This window comes from Antedon mediterranea, chromosome 4, assembly GCF_964355755.1.
Source record: "Antedon mediterranea chromosome 4, ecAntMedi1.1, whole genome shotgun sequence".
Lineage (NCBI taxonomy): Eukaryota > Metazoa > Echinodermata > Crinoidea > Comatulida > Antedonidae > Antedon > Antedon mediterranea.
In genome coordinates, this window is record NC_092673.1 from 7,927,868 (window position 1) to 7,947,655 (window position 19,788).

The window sequence follows — 19,788 nt, forward strand, 5'->3', positions numbered from 1 at the left end:
CCCCCGTTTAATAATAAACCTGGATTCGCATCTGCTGCTCTACATAGAGTCCATAGTGTTGCATTGTTTCCTCTTTCATTTCATGGGAAAGTGTCCCCTTACATAGTTGGCCTGTCACCATTCTTCTTCCTAAAAGTTTTACATTTAAGGACACATGGAAAGAATATAAAATGAGTAAACAAAGTAAATTTAAAATATGTATATATATATTTATTCTCTTTGTGCAAATTTTGCTCTACAAATTCTCAGTAGCTTACAATGTTGGTCCAAGCAGAGCATAGCAGGCAAAAACTATCATTACATGGAAAATCATTTTAATAAAAAAAATCTATTTATGAAAATTTGTTTCTGTAGTAGTGAAATTAACCATTCATTATGTTTCAATGCTACAGCTACTTTAATTTTTTTAATGAATAATTAAAATATTAAAATGATTTTCATGTTTTTTTCAAATTTTTGATATACAAATGCCGATTTTTCTGCAAGTTGATGATTGCAGCAATCTGACTAGGGTAGAGGTCTAGCAATAAAAGGTCTTTGATGATGTCTTTGACGATGTCTTTGATGTACATAGACAGCAATATCTTCACATATTCTGCTTATGCACTGTAGATACCAACACACTATACACACGTTTTGATATATATTTTTAACTTTCAACTCCTGCTGCACTTATTTAATAACAAAATAATTATTATATAATATTAAACCTGCAAGCTTCTTCATAATCATAAGAAAAATTCAATGATTTTCTTTAGAACATACACAATTAATACTGTTATTTTTAGTTTACACAGTACACCATTAATTTCTTGGACAAAACCCATTTCTTTATAACCAAAAACTATTTCTGGGCAATAACATTTTTTTTACTATTTACATTTCAATAGATTCTGTATGTAGTTATGCAAACAGTTACTGTACACAAACAAATCTGAGTTCCTGAATAATGCAGGAGAAAATATTAATTTTTATACACAATTAGTACTATTTATTTTAGAATATATGCACGGTACCATTATACATTTTGAGGTTGCTGCTGTGGCTTGAGATGATCCCTAAACCCCATCCTTAACACTCAAAAGTGGCCTCCAATGACCTGGCCAATTGGGTTTTTATGTTGCTTTGATTGTTGTTGTGGCCTAGGATCAGTCATTCTAGAATGTTAATGTTCTTAATAATACAAAAACATTTTTCGTGTAATAAAAGAAAAGTGCGAGGCCAGAGTGAAGCACGCACCAGATGCGCGAGTGAGTCTTGACGTGTATGATACACATAAACGTTGGATAAACCCATTGTATTTATCAAGTCTGTGACCAGGAAAACTTTTAAACCTAGATACCAGCAGAATAAGTGATGAGGCTTATAACTAACATATCTCATGATAATTACATTTTTGTGAAATACCTATGTAAAAACTATTGCAAAATTGTTCATACATTTATTATAATTTCTATAATTGTTAGCATTCTAGGTGTTTTATACAACTATCTAAAAACAAATAAATATGTTATAATGATTAAACAACATTACTGTCTCTCTTTTACTCAATTAAACCTAAAACAACATGATTTTATATAATTAATTGCTTTTACAAACAGTATAAATCTATAAATTACAGTTGCTTATACACAATGTTAAAAAATGTACTTTTTGATTAGGTGGGTCTTAATAAGGCACGAGTATTCTATTTTACAATTGCCTAACCTCACTCTTAATGCTTCCTTGTTCTTAAAATAATACTTATATGCCTACAATAGGCCTAAAAATATTATTGATATGAAATTTCTTAATAATTTTTCACCAACTTCCCTGGTTCCCAAGAATGTTGCTCATCCATAACATACCTATTTCATTGTAAAGTATTTACCAGTACAGTACTAATTATTTAATATTATGTGACCGTTAGTTTTAACTCTTTTTAAAATTAATATCATAGTGCTTAAGAAAAATATCAAACCCTTTTAAACTGTATATGAAAGCATTAGTCCAATAAAACACACAATGCTCTCAACTACTGGCTAATAAAATTCTGTAATTATTCCATTGGCATATTCACGAGAGTTACCACAATTAACCATAATCCACTGCAGGGCGGATGGCTGTATATTTATACTCTATAGTTTCTAGTCTTGGTGATCCAAAATACAAAACGCTCCATAAGGTTCATTAGAAAAAGATTTAAACAGTATTAAAAAGCACTTGCATTATCTAAATTGAAAGTCGGTCTTCATCTTAACATTTTTTATCAGTGGAAAAAAAAATGTTATGATTTTGATTTGAAAGAACGAGTGACCAGTTTGTCTCTGTAAGCATTTGCTATCAAACAATTTCGATGTGCGAGTGTGTGCAGGACATCAATGCTCAATGCTAGCATTTAGAAAGCTATCCAATTGGAAATTGGATATCATGCATATTTCAACCTTTAAGGTAGTAGATTTAGCAATAGGTGTTCAAGATGATGATGATGGTAGGCCAGTTTCCAAATGTCCCTGAAAAATAAGAAGTAAATTTTAACTTTGACATGGTTCAGCAAATTCAACAGCACATTCACTGCAACTAGGAATGCAAGAATTGATTATACGAGTTCAACCCTGATTAATTATAAACGGCTGAAATAGAATATTTACAACTTTAATAACAATATATTTGGAATCTTCAGTATCAAAGATGGGTATATAGACACCATTTTTAACATGCTACGTCACTTAAAAGTTAAGTTATAAGCCAAATTAAGTCTGAAATGGCGGCCTTTTTCTTTTTCACATTTTAAGGGTGAAGATCTAAAAATTGAGCCGGGTAAACAGCAGATTTGAATTCAGCACCCCAAAATTACCCTAAAACACATGTTTTTTCGCTTTTAACACGAAATGCCTACAGCATCTCAGGGAAAAATTTCATTTGAAAATTTTGTTTAGCAAAATTGCTAATCAAACTGATTTTTTAGTCAAGAAACATAGTTTTGTATTGTATTTTTTGCTACACAATCAGGGCCGTAGCCAGGATCTGTCAAGGGGGGGTTCGGACACTAAATATTTGGGTAAACCCCCCCCCCCCTTGGGGGTGGGGCCTGATGCGAAGCGAATTTTGTTCAATGACACCCCTAGATTGCCGGAAAATACACTCTCGTGCAGCATGCTACCAATGAGCAAAAAGATCGTACTTTTTTCCTCCTTCTCAAACACGTCGATAATTTAAAGGACGATAACTATTTGTTGCCGTATGTTAGATGCGCGTGCTCTGTGCGGAACCGCCGATTGTTTGATCATTTACTCCGTATTTTGTTTTGCGTTCAAGTTCAATGTGAACGTACATCTAGGAGCAGCCCCGAAAAAAGCACACTGGTTGAAGGCAAATGCTATTTGCTAGCTCTATCTATAATATTTATTTACAGCAATTTGTTGAGGAATATAAATATGTAAATAGGTGATATTGATACATTTTAGTACGTATCGGCTGGTGGTCTAGAAAAAAATAATCGGATGCCATAATGTGAACTACAGTACTTGATACCATAGATATTATAGTGTAAAATATTAATATTCATTATATTAATCCTCTATGATACATTATACTTCATAGTCACACATAAATACTGATGTACGTCGGAAGGCTATATACTTTATGCATGCTGCCTGACTGCCAGTGATCTAAACAATTATAGGTACGCAGTTGTCTGGCGGTGTCCTTTGTACGAATCGTTCGTGCCCCAGTTCGCTATGAGACGCGTCAATATCATGTTACATGCAGGGACCAAACATTTATTTTTCAGGTTAAAATCGGCAATTCATTTGCAGCTTTTAGAAATTTACAGACACGTATCGCTAGTTGACGCTCATACAGAGAAGTCACCCATGTTCGACCCACATTGAAAAAAACAGGTCTCAGATCCCGAGATTCTGAAAAACTACAGACCTATCTCGAATCTTAGTTTTTTAGGAAAAATAATTGAGAAGGTTGTTTCTAAACGGATTTTGTCGCATGTACAAAAACATGGCCTACTTGATCCGTATCAATCTGCCTACAAAGCGCATCACAGTACTGAAACGGCATTACTTCGTGTAAATAATGACATCCTACGTGGGATGGATGATGGAAAGCTAACTGCTCTAGTATTATTAGATTTAAGTGCAGCATTTGATACGGTTGATCATTCTGTGTTGCTAAATAGACCCAGTACTTATATTGGTATTGAAGGAAATGCACTTGATTGGTGTCGGTCATATTTGGAAAAACGACCTCAACACGTATGTATTGGTGATGCTATTTCAAAAGCTTCTTTTCTAAACTTTTCGGTACCACAAGGATCTGTTCTTGGGCCGCAATGGTTTACTATTTATTTACACCCGATACGGGATATCATAAGTAAATATGATCTGTGCTATCATGTTTATGCTGATGATACTCAGATTTATATTTCTTTTAAACCTACTATGAAACACAGTGACATTTCTTTGGAATTGCTCCAACATTGTATCTATGAATTGCGTGTCTGGATGAAAAACAACTTTCTTAAATTAAATGATGAAAAAACAGAATTTGTTCTCTTTGGATCAAAACAGCAGTTGGAAAAACTGCCACCAAGCTTTATTCACATTGGTGAAACCCAAATTGACCCGGCTAGGCAGGTTAGAAATCTTGGGGTTGAAATGGATGTGGGTATGACTATGATTTCTCATATCTCAAAAACTATTTCTGCGTCGTCTTTTCACTTGCGAAACATTCGAAGGATTCGCAAGTTTATAAATGAGACAGCAGCTAAACAACTTGTTCATGCTTTTGTCACTTCACGACTAGATATGGGAAACTCTTTGCTATACGGGCTACCACAAAAACAACTCCACAGGCTCCAACTGATTCAAAATACAGCGGCACGAGTTGTTAAAAAATTACCAAGATATGGACACATATCAAATACTTTGGAAATATTGCATTGGCTCCCTGTTAGGTACCGCATTGTTTTTAAAATATTACTCTTTGTTTTTAAGTCTATAAATGGCATGGCTCCTGAGTATATTTCTGACATGCTTAGGCCATATGTTCCCGGACGTAATCTGCGTTCTAGTGACTCGCTGCTTCTACATCAGCCTAAGTCTCACCACTCATGGGGTGACAGAGCATTCTCCGTTACTGCTCCTCGTCTGTGGAATGCTCTACCGAGCTCTATAAGATTTTGCAAAACTGTTGATACTTTAAAAAAATTATTAAAAACACATTTATTCATTAAGGCATATGGAAATCATGAGGTTTCTTAAAGTTTTTTAGACTTAGAATTGTTTTGTATACCTTTTCCTGGCCAGCATTATCTTTGGGGTGCCTCTGTCTTGGTTGTTGTCAAATGTGTATCCTGCTCCTTTGTTTGGTCACCTAGGTAGGGGTCCGGGACCGCGACAGAACGACAACGGATGGGGACCCTCCAAAGAAATTGCATTTTATTTGTCAGGAATTTGTATGATTTATTTCTTTCTATTTTTAAATGCGCCTTGAGCACTCTGGAGTGGTATGTGCGCTATAAAAATCTTATTATTATTATTATTATTATTAAGGTTCACGAACAAGTTTACGAATTTTTTAATTTACAAACAACTTTTTGTACTGTGGGGCACGTATTTGGAGGATTTTTGGAGATGAGGGTGAGGTATTGGGCATGTCGGGGATGGGGGTTCGCAGTCGGTTAAGGGGGGTTCGCTGTAAAGGGGGGGTTCGCCCGAACCATAAAAACCCCCCCTGGCTACGGGCCTGACAATTGTAGAAATGTGTAGCAAAAAGGTTGTTTTGTATAGCTTTTTGCTATGCTACACTGGCGAAATTATTCCCTGCATCTTATTAGAGTAGAAATATGACTATCTGGACTAGTCTATAAGGTGATACCTTTAGGACCAAAAAATGTGCCCACTTAATAGAAGTGTCCCTGAATAGGGGTTGGCCGGAGTGTCAGCATATATTTCCCTAGTTTGTTTCACAGGAATGTCCCTGTGTAAATAGGAGTGTCCTAAAGAGAGGTTTATGCCTACTGTATAATATAATTAATCATAACATTCTGTTTTAATTCTCCAACACCACCTCAATTAAAGATATATACACATATATTACCTTCACAGCTGCTCCAACATTGTTAACATCCAATAGAAATGTATCATGCCCATATATGGAATTCAATTCATAATATGTAACAGCTTCATTACCTAATAAGGAAGAAATAATGAATCGGGCATGAATTAAGGCTGCATTAAACAAGTATAATTTCAATGTGGTATATATATCCTAGAAGTGGGTTCTGTCTAAAAAGTGTGATATGCACAAATATGGTAGTGATATGACATCATCATGCCCATATACGGGCACCTCACATTGGTGTAGTGTCGTACAGTTTATAAATGGGTTATTTAGTAAACACATCCGGGCAACGCCAAACTCGTGTAGAATACGCATGCGTGCAGGACACGCTGTAGTACCAAACAGCATGTAATAAAAAGATAGAACTGCATTTATAGTGTCTACCGAATCGTCATTAAAGTCATCGTAAACAATATTACACTGGCGACGAGGATGGGATCAAGTAAAAATGGAATCCACACTGGCAAACTTCCCGAACTTCAAAATACGAAATTCCGGCGACGATGCGCAAGAATTCGAAAAATACGCAGGCCGACTCGAGAATTTTTTCACGGCTATGAACATCCGGGACGACAAGAGGAAGAGAGCACTGTTGCTTCACTATGCAGGTGAGAAGGTATACGATATTTTTGGAACTTTGCAAAATACAGGCAATACTTATGATGAGGCCAAACTAGCAATGAAAAACTACTTTGAGCCCAAGAAGAATATTCCATTCGCCATCTACACCTTCCGTCAGTTAAGCCAAAATGCTAGGACATGCTCGTTTGCGGACGTTGATGGTGAAATAAAAATGCAAATAATATCTCACTGTTGCTCGCCAAAGCTTAGACGTGCGGCTCTACGAGATCCTACGCTAACGCTAGACAAGATCTTGGAGTACGCGCGCGCACTCGAGGCATCGCAAAAACAAGCGTCTGAGATTAAAAGCAAACAGGGAAATCCCCAGTACGTCAATTATTCTGCAGCGGCGACGACGACCAGCAAGCAGAGGACACAGGCTAAGCATACTGGTAGTAGTAGTAGGCATAGCTACACTTCCAAGCAAACCAAAACTAACAATACCTGTCGTAGATGTGGAGGTAACTACCCACACACTGGTTCCTGTCCAGCCATGGGCAAGTCTTGTAATTTGTGCAGCAAACCTAATCATTTTGCAAGCGTATGTAGATCTAGTGGTAGTAATGTAGCAGCCAAGTCAAGTAGGCCCCCTTCCAAAAGGGCAGTTAATGCTATGAATAGCGATGATCGAAAAGCTGAATCATCAGAGGATGAGTATCTTTTCTCGTTAAAAAAATGAAACCAAAGCGAAGCTACCAAAAGCAACACTGAAGGTAAACAATGTTAGTTTACAATTGCTAATCGACAGCGGATCGACAGTCAACATTGTGACTGAAGACGTAGCCAAAAAGCTTAAGGCGAAAATAGGTAAAGCGAACACGAAGATATATCCTTATGCTGCCGACACCCCCCTTAAAGTTTTGGGTGGATTCAACGCGATGGTGGAATCGAGCAAAAAGGTTGTCCTCGCGGATTTTGTTGTTGTAAAACGTGGCCCCACTCCAATTATCGGATACAGCACAGGGGTAGAGCTTGGAATCATTGACATAACATGTAGCATCCCACAACAACCCATGACGGACATAACCGCAAAATACGAGAATGTGTTCAAAGGACTGGGTAAGATGAAAGATGCAACAATCAAATTGCACATCAACCCCGACGCCAAGCCTGTTAATCAAATTCACCGCAGAATACCATTCCACCAACGTAGTGGAAGAATGCCTTGACAGAATGCTGCAAGATGAAGTTATAGAGCCAGCACCTGGACCACACACCTGGATCAATCCGATCGTACTTGTACCCAAAAGCAATGGTAAAACGCGAATGGTTGTGGACATGCGTGAGGCAAACAAAGCGATAGGACGCGAGAGGTACTTAACGCCAACGCTAGATGATATAATTTGCAAGCTAACAGGCGCTACCGTGTTTAGCAAAATCGACATGAACAGCGGGTACCAACAACTACTTCTGCATCCTGATTCGCGCAACATAAGTACATTCTCTACGCACAAAGGACTGTATCGTTACAAGCGATTATTTTACGGTGTCAACGCTGCGCACGAGATCTTCAATGAAAAAGTCAAAAACATGCAGAGCGGAGTACAGAACCAACTCAACATAAGTGATGACATTATAATTTTTGGTAAAGATACTAAGGAACATGATGAAGCTTTAAATGCTGTATTTGAATGTTTGCGTGATTCTAATGTTACAGTAAACAAAGATAAATGTGAATTTTACAAGTCAAATATCACGTTTTTTGGCATGTTTTTTCCAAGGAGGGAATTTCCCCAGATCCTAGGAAAGTTACTGCGATCAAAGCATTAAAGGCCCCAGAATGCATTACAGAATTGCGTTCCCTTTTTGGTATGGTTAATTTTCTCAGTCGGTTCATTCCAAATTATGCCACTATTACAGCACCTATGCGTAAGTTGCTACAAAAGCCCCTTTCTCACAGATGTGCCTGCAATATACCGGTACAGTGCTGGCGTCGTGCCGGTATCGTTACCGGCATATACCCATTCTCATCGGACTATCGTGCCGGAAATATAACCGGTATATACCGGCTTTCTGTGAGAAAGGAGTCGGACATATTCGGCCAATAAAAAGTCTCTGACAAAATAATTATTGAGGGCGTCCTTTATTGTTATTATTTTTGTCTAGCGATGATATGGCGGCGAATGTTAAGTTACAGATTATTATCTTCCTTTATAGCATATTTATACAATACATGCTATGTACAGTATATTGTGCATATATTATACAGGTATAGCAATTAATTTGCCGTCATCGGCAATCTGTAAAACACCTTAGAAGGCTGTAGGCCTACAATTTACAAGGCGACGAAAGGTCAGGCACCAACAAACAAAGAGCTAATGGCCTAGCCTAGCGGCCTATATAGATTATGCTACAAATTTCTTCTTGTCCCCTTATTTTAAGCAGCTCTCTTATCTCATTATCCCTCCAGTTCCACATTATTATTGTTAATTGAATTGAATAGGCGCCAAAGTTATACACTTGACTGCGCAAGGTGTCAAAGCCTCGACGGGGAACCCCGGAATATAACGGCAATACGTTCTCACAGAATGCCCGTCTGGCATTGCGGGGAATATCCCTAGAATATTACTAGGTCTAAAGCAGGTCATGTCGATGCCGGCATGGTGCCGGCATGATGCCAAGACGACCCGTTCTCACAGAAAACCATACCGGCATGGTAATGGTATATTCCCGCAATATTCCTGGCACACAACTCTGTGAGAAAGGGGCTAAAGTGACACCAAATTTGAATGGGGTGAAGAGCAAAACAAAGCTCTAGAAATGCTCAAGGATAAGCTCAATTCTGATCGTGTTATGGCATATTTCGACCACACACAAACCACCGATGTTTATGTAGACGCTAGTTCAGTGGGTCTAGCTGGAATCTTAATGCAAGATGACAAAGTCGTTTTCTGTGGTAATAGGTCATTAACGGCCACTGAAAAAAGGTATTCCCAAATTGAACGGGAGGCATTGGCCATCGCATGGGCGTGCCAATATTTTCGACTGTTTCTAGTTGGCAAACCATTTAGAGTCTTTACTGACCACAAACCGCTACTTTCACTGTTTAACAACCCACGGTCCAACCATCTCTCAGAATAGAAAATTGGATACTAAGGTTGCAAATGTTTCAGTTTGAAGTATGTTTCCAAAAAGGTTCGACTAATCCTGCCGACTATATGTCACGGTACACATTAGATAAGTGTAATGAAGTAAATAACTGTGTGACTGACAGTGCCACTGCATATGTAAATATGTGTATTGAACAAGCTAAACCTAATGCAATGACTATTGCCGACATTCAGTTAGTCTGATAAAACGATTCAATGTGTTTTTAAGTTTATGCTAAATGATAATTGGGATATGGCCAAGTTGAAGCCAGAAGACCTAACTGATGTTGATCTAGAAGACCTCAAATCATATATGAATGTAAAAGATGAAATAATTTGTTCTGATGATGGCAAAATATTATTAAGAGGCAAAAATATCATTATCCCCCTTAGCTTAAGACGTAAAGTTGTTGACCTCGCTCACGAAGGGCACCAGGGGATAGTTAAGACAAAGAATTTATTGCGTTCTAAGGTCTGGTTCCCTAAGTTAGACAAACTTAGTGAAATAGTTGTAAAGGAGTGTATGTTGTGTCAGGCTGCAACTCCTCAGTCAGTACGAGCCCCACTCAAAATGTCTGGTTTACCACAAAACAGATGGGAGCAGGTTAGCATAGATTTTTGTCATGTTAACAATGAATATGTAATGGTTGTAATCGATGATTACTCACGGTTCCCTGTTGTCGAGCTCCTAACTTCAACCTCAGCAAATGCTGTGATTCCGAAAATTGACAAAATTTTCAGCATGCTAGGGGTTCCCAAGGTTGTTCGGTCAGATAATGGCCCACCCTTCAACAGTGATGCATTTGATAAATTTTCAAAATATCTTGGTTTCCATCACAGGAAAGTAACTCCATTGTGGCCCGAGGCCAACGGTGAAGTCGAGCGCTTTATGCGCACGTTCAAGAAAGTATTATATACCTCTGAACACTGGAAACAAGACATGTACGTCTTTTTAAGAAATTATAGGGCGACCCCACATTGTACAACGGGTGTTTCACCAGCAATGGCCCTCTTGGGTATGGACCTTAATATTCGGTTTCCATCTCTTAAAAGGGAGGAGAGTAGTAATGATGAGTCACTACGACAAACTGACAATCGAAACAAAATTAAGATGAAGCATGATGCTGAAAAAAGGAGATGCATATCAGAATGTAATCTCAACGTAGGTGACACTGTGTTAGTAAAGCAAGAAAAAAAGAACAAGTTCACCACACCTTTCTGTAAAACACCTTTAATCATTGTACATAGAAATCATGATCTAATTACAGCTAAACACCCAGATGGTAATAAGATAACCAGAAACTGGTCACATTTTAAAAAGGTGAATCTGCCAAATAGGGCACATGTAAATCCAAAACCGGTTTATAATGATGATACTGTTGTAGTGGGACAAGATCCGATCCCACAACAGACACGCAGATCTTGTAGACAAGCAAGACGGCCTCAAAGGCTAGTTGAGGAATAATGCTATGCATTAGTTCAGAAAGTGAAAGCGTTAAGTTGTTTGTATATAGTAGTTGGCAGTTTGTAAAAAAAATGTTAAAACAATAACTCTTATTTCAATATCACAGTGTGCATTTTAAATCCAGTAGAAGGGAGATGTAGTGTCGTACAGTTTATAAATGGGTTATTTAGTAAACACATCCTGGCAACGCCAAACTCGTGTAGAATACGCATGCGTGCAGGACACGCTGTAGTACCAAACAGCATGTAATAAAAAGATAGAACTGCATTTATAGTGTCTACCGAATCGTCATTAAAGTCATCGTAAACAATATTACAATTGGTTTGTCACATAAAGTTTAATAGTGTAGACAGGAGCTTAAGACTTTATCCAGGTAAATTAATAAGCCTGAACATGTTCTTAAACTCAGTCTACACTATGAAACTTTATTATGTGACAAAAAAATGTGATGTGCACAATATGGACATGATGATGTCATATCGCTATCATATTTGGTAGTGTAGACAGAGCTTTAGATATTGATTGGTTATTAGTTAGTTAGTTATTTCAAAAGTTATTCAAATCGCAAGATTTTTTTTCTTAAATTTTCATGATTTTATTACTAGTAGACTCACCTGATTTCTTAAGGAGTTCAAAGAGATCTCTCTGCTGCCATACTGGAAAGAGTATATCAGTCTGGACACCGATGATCATAACTGGACAAGTGATCCTAGCCAAGCCCTCTTGAAGAGAGTCAAATCCTTCACTCATATCAAATAGATCCATTGCCTTCAAATAAAAATTAATAAAGTATAATAAAACAAAACATATAGGACATATGTACAGTACTAAATAGCATTTCAAAATAATAAACTAAAGAACATTAAACCCTGAATAATCTCTGGGATTGATTATAGGTTTAGGGGTAGAAAGTTTGTTGTTTTCAGAGATTTCTGTTTGTAGAGAATGCATGGCTTTGGTACTACAGTAGTGGAAACAAGGCTAGGCAGCACTTAGATTTTGGATGTGGATTAGAGCAAAAGGAACAGTGTATGTGTATTAAACTTAGTCAAATAAATGTATCTTATCTAATCTCAACCCTATAAACCAAGCAAAGTAGGCCAACCCTCTAAACATGACCTTGATTCTCTATCAAAGATAGCTCACTGTACCTATAGCTATTGCAAAATAAAGATAATCTACTGTATATTTCAGGCTAACGTGTGCAATAATAGTGTAAATAGACTGCATTCATATTTATTTAGATTCAATTCAGGAGTTCAATACAAACAAGGATTTTTTTACAAGTCATTGATGTGTACATTCTATGACAAAACAAGTCTGTTAAGTTTATGTTTCATACTGGCTTATACCACAAAGTGAACTTTGAATGTGTCAACGTTTGCTGTTTGGGTCATCCTTCAATAAAAGTAAATAATTGGCATACTTTGTTATTTACTATAAATGTGATACCATATTGTTCTAAAAAATATTGTAGGAGGTATATATGTGCGAGTGGGAGATATTTTACACGGACTAATAAATCAGGTGTGAAAAGAAAATTTATCTGGACACGACGCAGCTTTTTTTTAAGCTCGGCGGTGTAAAAGGGTATATATATATATATCGCAAAACCCCTCCTTACTACTATTCAGGGGACACTTTACTGTGAAATGAACAAGGAAAATATACACCACAATCAATCCCTATTCAGGGGAAACCCCTATTAAGGGGACACTTTAATGGGTCTGAAGTTGTCACTTTGATATGGAGTATATGGTTGGGGATGTACTCATGAGACAAACTGTGTGGTATAAGTATATCTAACTACTGTAGTTTTTTTGACTGTATTAGTTCAAGTCTATCTAACTATGATACCTCTAGAACTAAAGCCATACTATTATCTCCTGAACCATGTAGTGCAGAAAATAGCACCACTCTGCATGAATACATTCTAATTTCCTGAAAGTGTTTAGAATGACCATTTCCTACAAAACATATGCCTTTTAACTCATTTGAACCAGCTATATTACATAATGCGTATTGAGGGCACAGAGAAGATACACCAGTAGGTTAAAGATATAAATAAATAGATGTATTAATTACCTTTGAGATATATAGTAAAGAGTTTGGATCATATTTGTTACAAAACGTCTCTCCTTGATGTTCAATGTAGCTTTCAATTAAAAAGCTTGGACACAAACTTGGTTCATCACTCTCATTAATTCTTTTATTACCGAATCGTTGTTCCCACTCTGGGCCACTTCGGTAGGTAATTGTGGCAATCTCTCTAAAAATAGTTTTGAAAAAGGAGAATTTTAAGTAGAAATAAGTGGTGGGATATATATGATTTATTTCCTATCAAATAATAAAAAAAAGGAGTTTATGGTGTTATACTGACTATCTTTGATGCATAGAGGGTGTATGACCTTCAGTAAAACAAGACATGTGCTGTTAATGATTGAATCATATTTTCCTAAGTTAGTTGAATATCATAACAAGCATGACTCCACCATATTTAAAACAACATAACCAACTCATATATATATTTTTCCAGTTCGTGTTGGTTAATGTTTATTTTTAAAAACTTGAGCTGCACTGACAAGATCTAATAAGATCGAAGCAGTACTGTCTGCATGTCTAAAGAATATGGTTCCCAGATTACAGTATGTAAAAAAAACCAGGACAAATTCCAGTTGAAAAACTAGTTTTAAAATAGTTAAATCCACTGGTTTAACTGTAATTTGGTTGTAGTAACTGGTTTACTGGTACAATAATTGCTTTTAATTGGTATTAATTACCAGTTGATTCTCATAAAAGTCAACCAGCAGTTAAAACCAGTTGGTTAATACAGGTATTTACAGGTGTCAAAGTGAATGTTCTTCTGAGTACATGTATAACAAAATTTAATGTAGACTTTGTTTATAGCCTAAATAACGAAAGCCATGTGCCATATTTCATTCCAGAGAATGGAATGCCATAAATCTTACCTAGCTAGCTTCATACCCATTTTAGGGTACGACTTTCCGTAGTATTGGCCCTTCATCCAAGCAGGATCGGTCATTATGCAACGTCTTTGGAGATACCGCATAGCGATTGATGATGGATGAGATCTGGCACATCCAGATATAGAAATAACCCTTTAAAATAAATAACGTTATTATTATTATAATTGTCATATTAGTAATACACATTCAAGGCCATAGCAATGGTGTTTCATGAAGTGCCCTTTTAAGATTTTACAAAAGTGCTAGTAAAAGCAACAATGACTATTTTATTTATCATCCTAGCCAGCACTGACAAATTCCATCTACCAGGCACACAAATTGTTTTTCTATCTTTGTCCCTTTTACGCATCAAACAGCGACTAACAATTACAGGATGGTTAAACTATTTAATAATTATCATGCTTATAAATTAAGTCTCAATTGAGGCTTGAGGGAGTGGAGTTGAAAGAGTCATGACCCTGGCATTAGGTCAGGATTGAACCTCAGACCCTAGGATTGGAAGGCAAGCACATTAACCACCAAGCTACAGCTCCACTACATTTTTATTTAATATAAGCTTTGATTACCCACTGCAACAATTCTAGCTATAGGCTTGTAATAAAAATTAATTGACAAAAAACAATTTGTCGGAACACTAAACAAAGGCCAAATATAGATGAAATATTAAATCAAGGACATCACATATGCGCAAACTGCCTGAATTAACAAATAAACCAACCTATTAACTCTGTCTGGATAAAGAGCAGCAGCATTCAAAGAACACATGCCACCAAGTGAAGAACCAACAGATGCATGTAGCTGAAATATATAATAATTCAAAATTCATTTACCCATGAAATGAACAAGAAGCAACGTATGTTTCAACACTACAGTACAGGCGACAGCTCTATTAAGGAGACACTTGGTTATGTCTTTAAGGTTTCTTTATATGCATACTCACCTGTACTCAATAGTTGTTTATTAAACATTTTTAGGCAACACCTTGTGGTTTTGGTGGCATAGAGTATCGGAATAGGTACTAATTTAAATACTTTAAAAAAATTATTGGTGTGATTTATTATTTCTTTTGTACTCTTAATGTAATTAAGGTTTCTGTTCATATATTTTTGTTCTCTAATTTGTTATTTTTAAAATGTGTTATTTCTAAATTTGTAATGTATTACTGTTAGTTGATCACGGCCTTGTAGAAGAACACCTTTATGGTGACAAGCTTTTCCGTGTTAAAATAAAGTATTTATTATATTATTATTATTATAGTGGCAACGGAGAAATCACCAGAACTGATGAACAACATCATGAAAAGGCTGACCAATTGAACGATCCGTGGAAATGCTAGTGTACCCGACATCACCTACTGACAAACTTTGTCATTATGCTGTTATACCTTTATACTCTCTTACCTTATCTATGCCTAAATGATCCAGTAATAGAAATTGAATATGAACCATGTCGTCTAATGATGGCAGTGGGAATGTTGTGGCGTAACATTTACCAGTCAGTGGATTCACTGATGATGGGCCACTAGCAGAAAAAATACACTTGTGATTAAACGTTATCAATGTGATGATGATCATCATTCAATAATGTCCATAACAATGTACATTATCAAATTTCATGTGACAACAAAATGTGATGTGTCCATTTGAACATATGACATCATATCACTACCATATTTGGGCACATCACACTTTTTTTGTCAAAGTAGTTTGATTGTCTTTACAAACTGAATTGGGTTAACATTCTTCTATAACATTTTAATTTAAATTTAAGTTTAAATAAATACGAAATATTTTTTGCCTTTTGGTAAACCATAAAAAATAGACTTACTTTTTTGTTTCGGCTACTAGCATCGCATGAACAAAACGCTGAAACGTTTGCAAAATATTAAGTTTATTTTTTATGGTTTACAAAAAGGAAAAAAATACAAACATAAATTATGTGAAACCAGATGAATTTTGTTTTGTTTTTGTGAATTCTTCATGATTGTGCAGAACTTACGAGGTACCATAGCAGCCTCCAATTGTGTTGGTGCAAATAACAAAGAACTGATTTGTATCAACTGAACAGCCAGGTCCTACAAACTTCTCCCACCATCCTGGTTTAGGGTTATCCTTTATCAAAACAAAAATAAAACAATTTTATTAGATATTTATTACATTCTGATTTTTAAAATGGGGAACACTAACATATAATTATTATTAGCCTGCCAAAAAGTAGTTTCATTTAGGCTGTCTAAAATGGGGAGCGCGTTCCCTAAACACTCTCCCACTAGTTCCATCCTCTAAAGTAATCCATTAGCAGAAATTGAAGATATAGTAAATAAAAAAAGTAATAAGTCGTCTCTTCCTAATAATGTTAGTTTCAAGTAAGTTAATTTTAGGTTTGATTACACGGTTATCTGTAAACCTTACTTTACATAGGACAACATGGTCCTGTATGGCATGGTACATAATTCAATTTGTTTCCAACTATGCATCACGTATGGAAACCAAAGATAAAGAACATATGCAATAAAACTCGAAGTCTCTTTTTTTTATGCAAACATTATACCACTGATTTCTCATTTTATGTTTAAAATACAACTCTGACAACATTGTCTTGAACACTATCTTACCTTGTGACTTTTAGCATGTGAACTAGCAGATAGTCCGGCATGTATAATAACAGCATTTGACTTGTCTTCATTTAGCTCTCCCCATGTCTCATAGGCAACCTGCAAGTCGGGCAGCACTGCATTGTTGTACTTCAGGTAATATGGTTCCTTATAGTGAAATTTCTTGAAACCAGACACGACTTTGTGATATTCAGGTTCGGGACCACTGGTATCACTATACAATTATAATTCAAGATTTAAAAAAAAGGTTTGAGAAAGTTTGTATACAAATTAATGATAATGTTTATGAGTTAAATGGGGTGAATATTTAATGAGATTGGTTATTTTGTATGCATAGTATTCTGGTAGAATGTACACACTACAATTTTCCTTTTTCCTATACTAACATATGATATAACAAATCTAAAGGCCAGATGCACCAGAATTTTGTGCACTTCATTTCATTTGACCAACAAAGGACTATAAACCGTAGGTCCAGTGTACACATCTGGTGTCTTTTGAGACGAGTAGGGGGTTACCCCGGTGTACTAGTCTACACACAGACACTTTATCATAAACTCATCATGAGGGCCCCTTGATTGTCAGCATACACTGTTTAGGGTCACCCTCTATAAATAAGGTGAAATAATAAAATAAAATCAGTCAACAGTCCCATATGATCTTAACTAAATAAATAAACAATTTATTTAGACTTGTATAAGCAAACTAATAAAACTACAGTAATAAAATATTTCAGATATAATAAAAGTATAATTTACTTTTCCATTCTTTTGTACCTACTTTTTCGAAAGACATGGAAATTCGGTTTGCAAACCTTTAAACGCATTTGCATCAGGTACTTCAAGTTGTGGTAAAGCCCCATGGTAGCTTTTTGATGAAGGGGTACTGATCCGGTTTCCGTCTTTTTTAGTCTGTAGTCCCGCACTGTTGCTTAACGGACGCAATAACTTGACGTTTGATCGACATTGTTCGGTTGTCCGGACCTTCTTGAGTAGACGGAATGAGTTACGAAGCATGATTAACAGCAGTTATAATATTATATACACATTGATATACCTATAAATACAAACTAATTCATTTAGAAACGTGGATGTTTGTATGCCTATGTTTAATCTTCATCTGGTCAAGGGTTTATACTTTACTCCATGGTTTATATAAACATAATTACTTGACGAAACTATGACTGTGCACTCTTCAATTTTCATTGAATTGAATCGTAGTAATAATAATAAAGATAATCAACATTATCAAGAACCAATAAATACTGTTTTCTTGCTAGCTCTTGTTTTGTCAGATGGATTGTAGTTATGCAATATAGTAGGCACTATTTCAGCCCCTCTAATTATAATCAAACAATGTTATAATCAGTCTAACTCTAAGTATTTGATATACGGCATTCATAATATTTGTTGTAAATGTCTACAAAGAGCATTGGTACTACATAATAATACATTAATTTATGATTGCAATGCATTTAATTAAACAACAACAAATGACAGGTTTAACCTATAAACCTATATACTGACCTATATATAATTTAAGCCTACTCACTAACTACAGCTGGTTAAAAAAAACCGACACTTGACCTAAGCGACTCAATATGGAGCTTGTACATGTTTGTATAATATAGTCTGACCAATGAATGAGACACACTGCCACTAGCCCACAGGCTACGGAATGACTTCATGGCGGTAGCAAAATTCTGCATATAGTCTACGCATTAAATAGCTCATTATTGCTTTATTATACCCTACCTGTTTTTTAAACAATATTTGTAGCTGTACAGTGTATTAACAACATGCAGCCACAAACGATTTAAAGGGAACCTCGCGCCTCGCCTGGAAAACTCCAAGACCTAAACTTGAACTTGGCTACTGTTGCTGAGCGAAGACTTAGCCAATCCGCGACCTCCATTCACGTGATATTTAGTTAAAACGCTTTTTCATTGGCCGCTTGTTTTGATTATTACATTTATTATTTGTATACTATTGCATAAAATGCAGATGGCATACTTTTATTACGTGTATGCAATTATTTACCTCCGCCAAGGAAATGAGGTATAATGTAGTCGATTGTGTTTGTCTGTTTGTTAGCAGGATTACTCAAAAAGCAATTTCAAAGCAATATTTTCTCTTTTCCTTTAGTTTAAAAAAAGATTAAAAAGACCAAACCGCGATTTTTTCTAAAATGACATTGTGCATTAAGCATTTCAGCTTTTAATCCACTTTTCGTAGAAAAAATATTTAAAATCGCTTATATAAAAAGACAACGGTTAAATTATAAAAAAAAGAATCGTTGTCTTTCAGACAATTTGACTATTTTTAGGGCCTTTTAGGCCTATACAGTTTTTTTTTTCAGGTAAATCATTTTGTTTCGATCCAGTTATTTATTAGTTAACGTGAATAATTACTATAATGTGTTATTAAAACATAGTAAAAAATCGATTTACACTAACTTTCTGTGTTTTAGACTCAAGATGGGCTGAAATTAATTAATTAATCTAATTGATGATTCTAATAAAATGTTTGAATCTTACCGTGACCTTTTAGGAGTTGAAGAAGCAAGAATGAACTTAATGATATTCTGCAATATCATATGATGTGCCATCACAATTATATATACAAAAACATTATTGATTGTTTAACAAATCCGTTATTTATTTGGACACATAAACCACGGCGCAACAATAGGCTACTAAATCAGTCCTGTTACTTATTGCAAATACAGATTTTATATTTTGTTTCTTTTTATTTTTTCGCGCCGCGGCTCTAGCCAGCTATGTCCCAGGAGGACACATTCATTAATAAGCTGTTTCATAGCGGTAGCTTTAGTATCTAAGGCTGACAGTTTTGTGAATTTGGAAACTCGACTATAATTTATAGGTAGCTGCTGGAC

At 35.8% G+C, this 19,788-nt stretch overlaps 1 protein-coding gene across 1 annotated transcript; it reads right to left on the reverse strand.

The window, feature by feature from the left end:
- Positions 1-195: 195 nt before the first annotated feature.
- On the reverse strand, positions 196-18,714 carry LOC140046526 (uncharacterized). Its single transcript, XM_072091202.1, has 11 exons — positions 18,648-18,714; positions 17,674-17,949; positions 16,894-17,107; positions 16,278-16,390; positions 15,680-15,800; positions 14,998-15,077; positions 14,262-14,411; positions 13,378-13,561; positions 11,907-12,060; positions 6,094-6,185; positions 196-2,492 (listed from the first exon to the last, which is right to left on the reverse strand). Exons 2-11 carry the CDS (start codon positions 17,907-17,909, stop codon positions 2,454-2,456), a joined length of 1,383 nt encoding a protein of 460 aa, XP_071947303.1. The 5' UTR covers positions 17,910-17,949; positions 18,648-18,714; the 3' UTR covers positions 196-2,453.
- Between the last annotated feature and the right edge of the window lie 1,074 nt (positions 18,715-19,788).

What these genes read in the sequence shown, in the direction of transcription:
- LOC140046526 (XM_072091202.1), bottom strand. Translation starts at nt 17,909, where the DNA reads ATGCTTCGTAACTCATTCCGTCTACTCAAGAAGGTCCGGACAACCGAA. An exon ending in TATCCAGACAGAGTTAATAG is followed by an intron (nt 14,412 to 14,997) that starts GTTGGTTTATTT and finishes TTTATTTTAAAG; the next exon opens with GGTTATTTCTATATCTGGAT. An exon ending in ATGGGTATGAAGCTAGCTAG is followed by an intron (nt 13,562 to 14,261) that starts GTAAGATTTATG and finishes AACTATTTTTAG; the next exon opens with AGAGATTGCCACAATTACCT.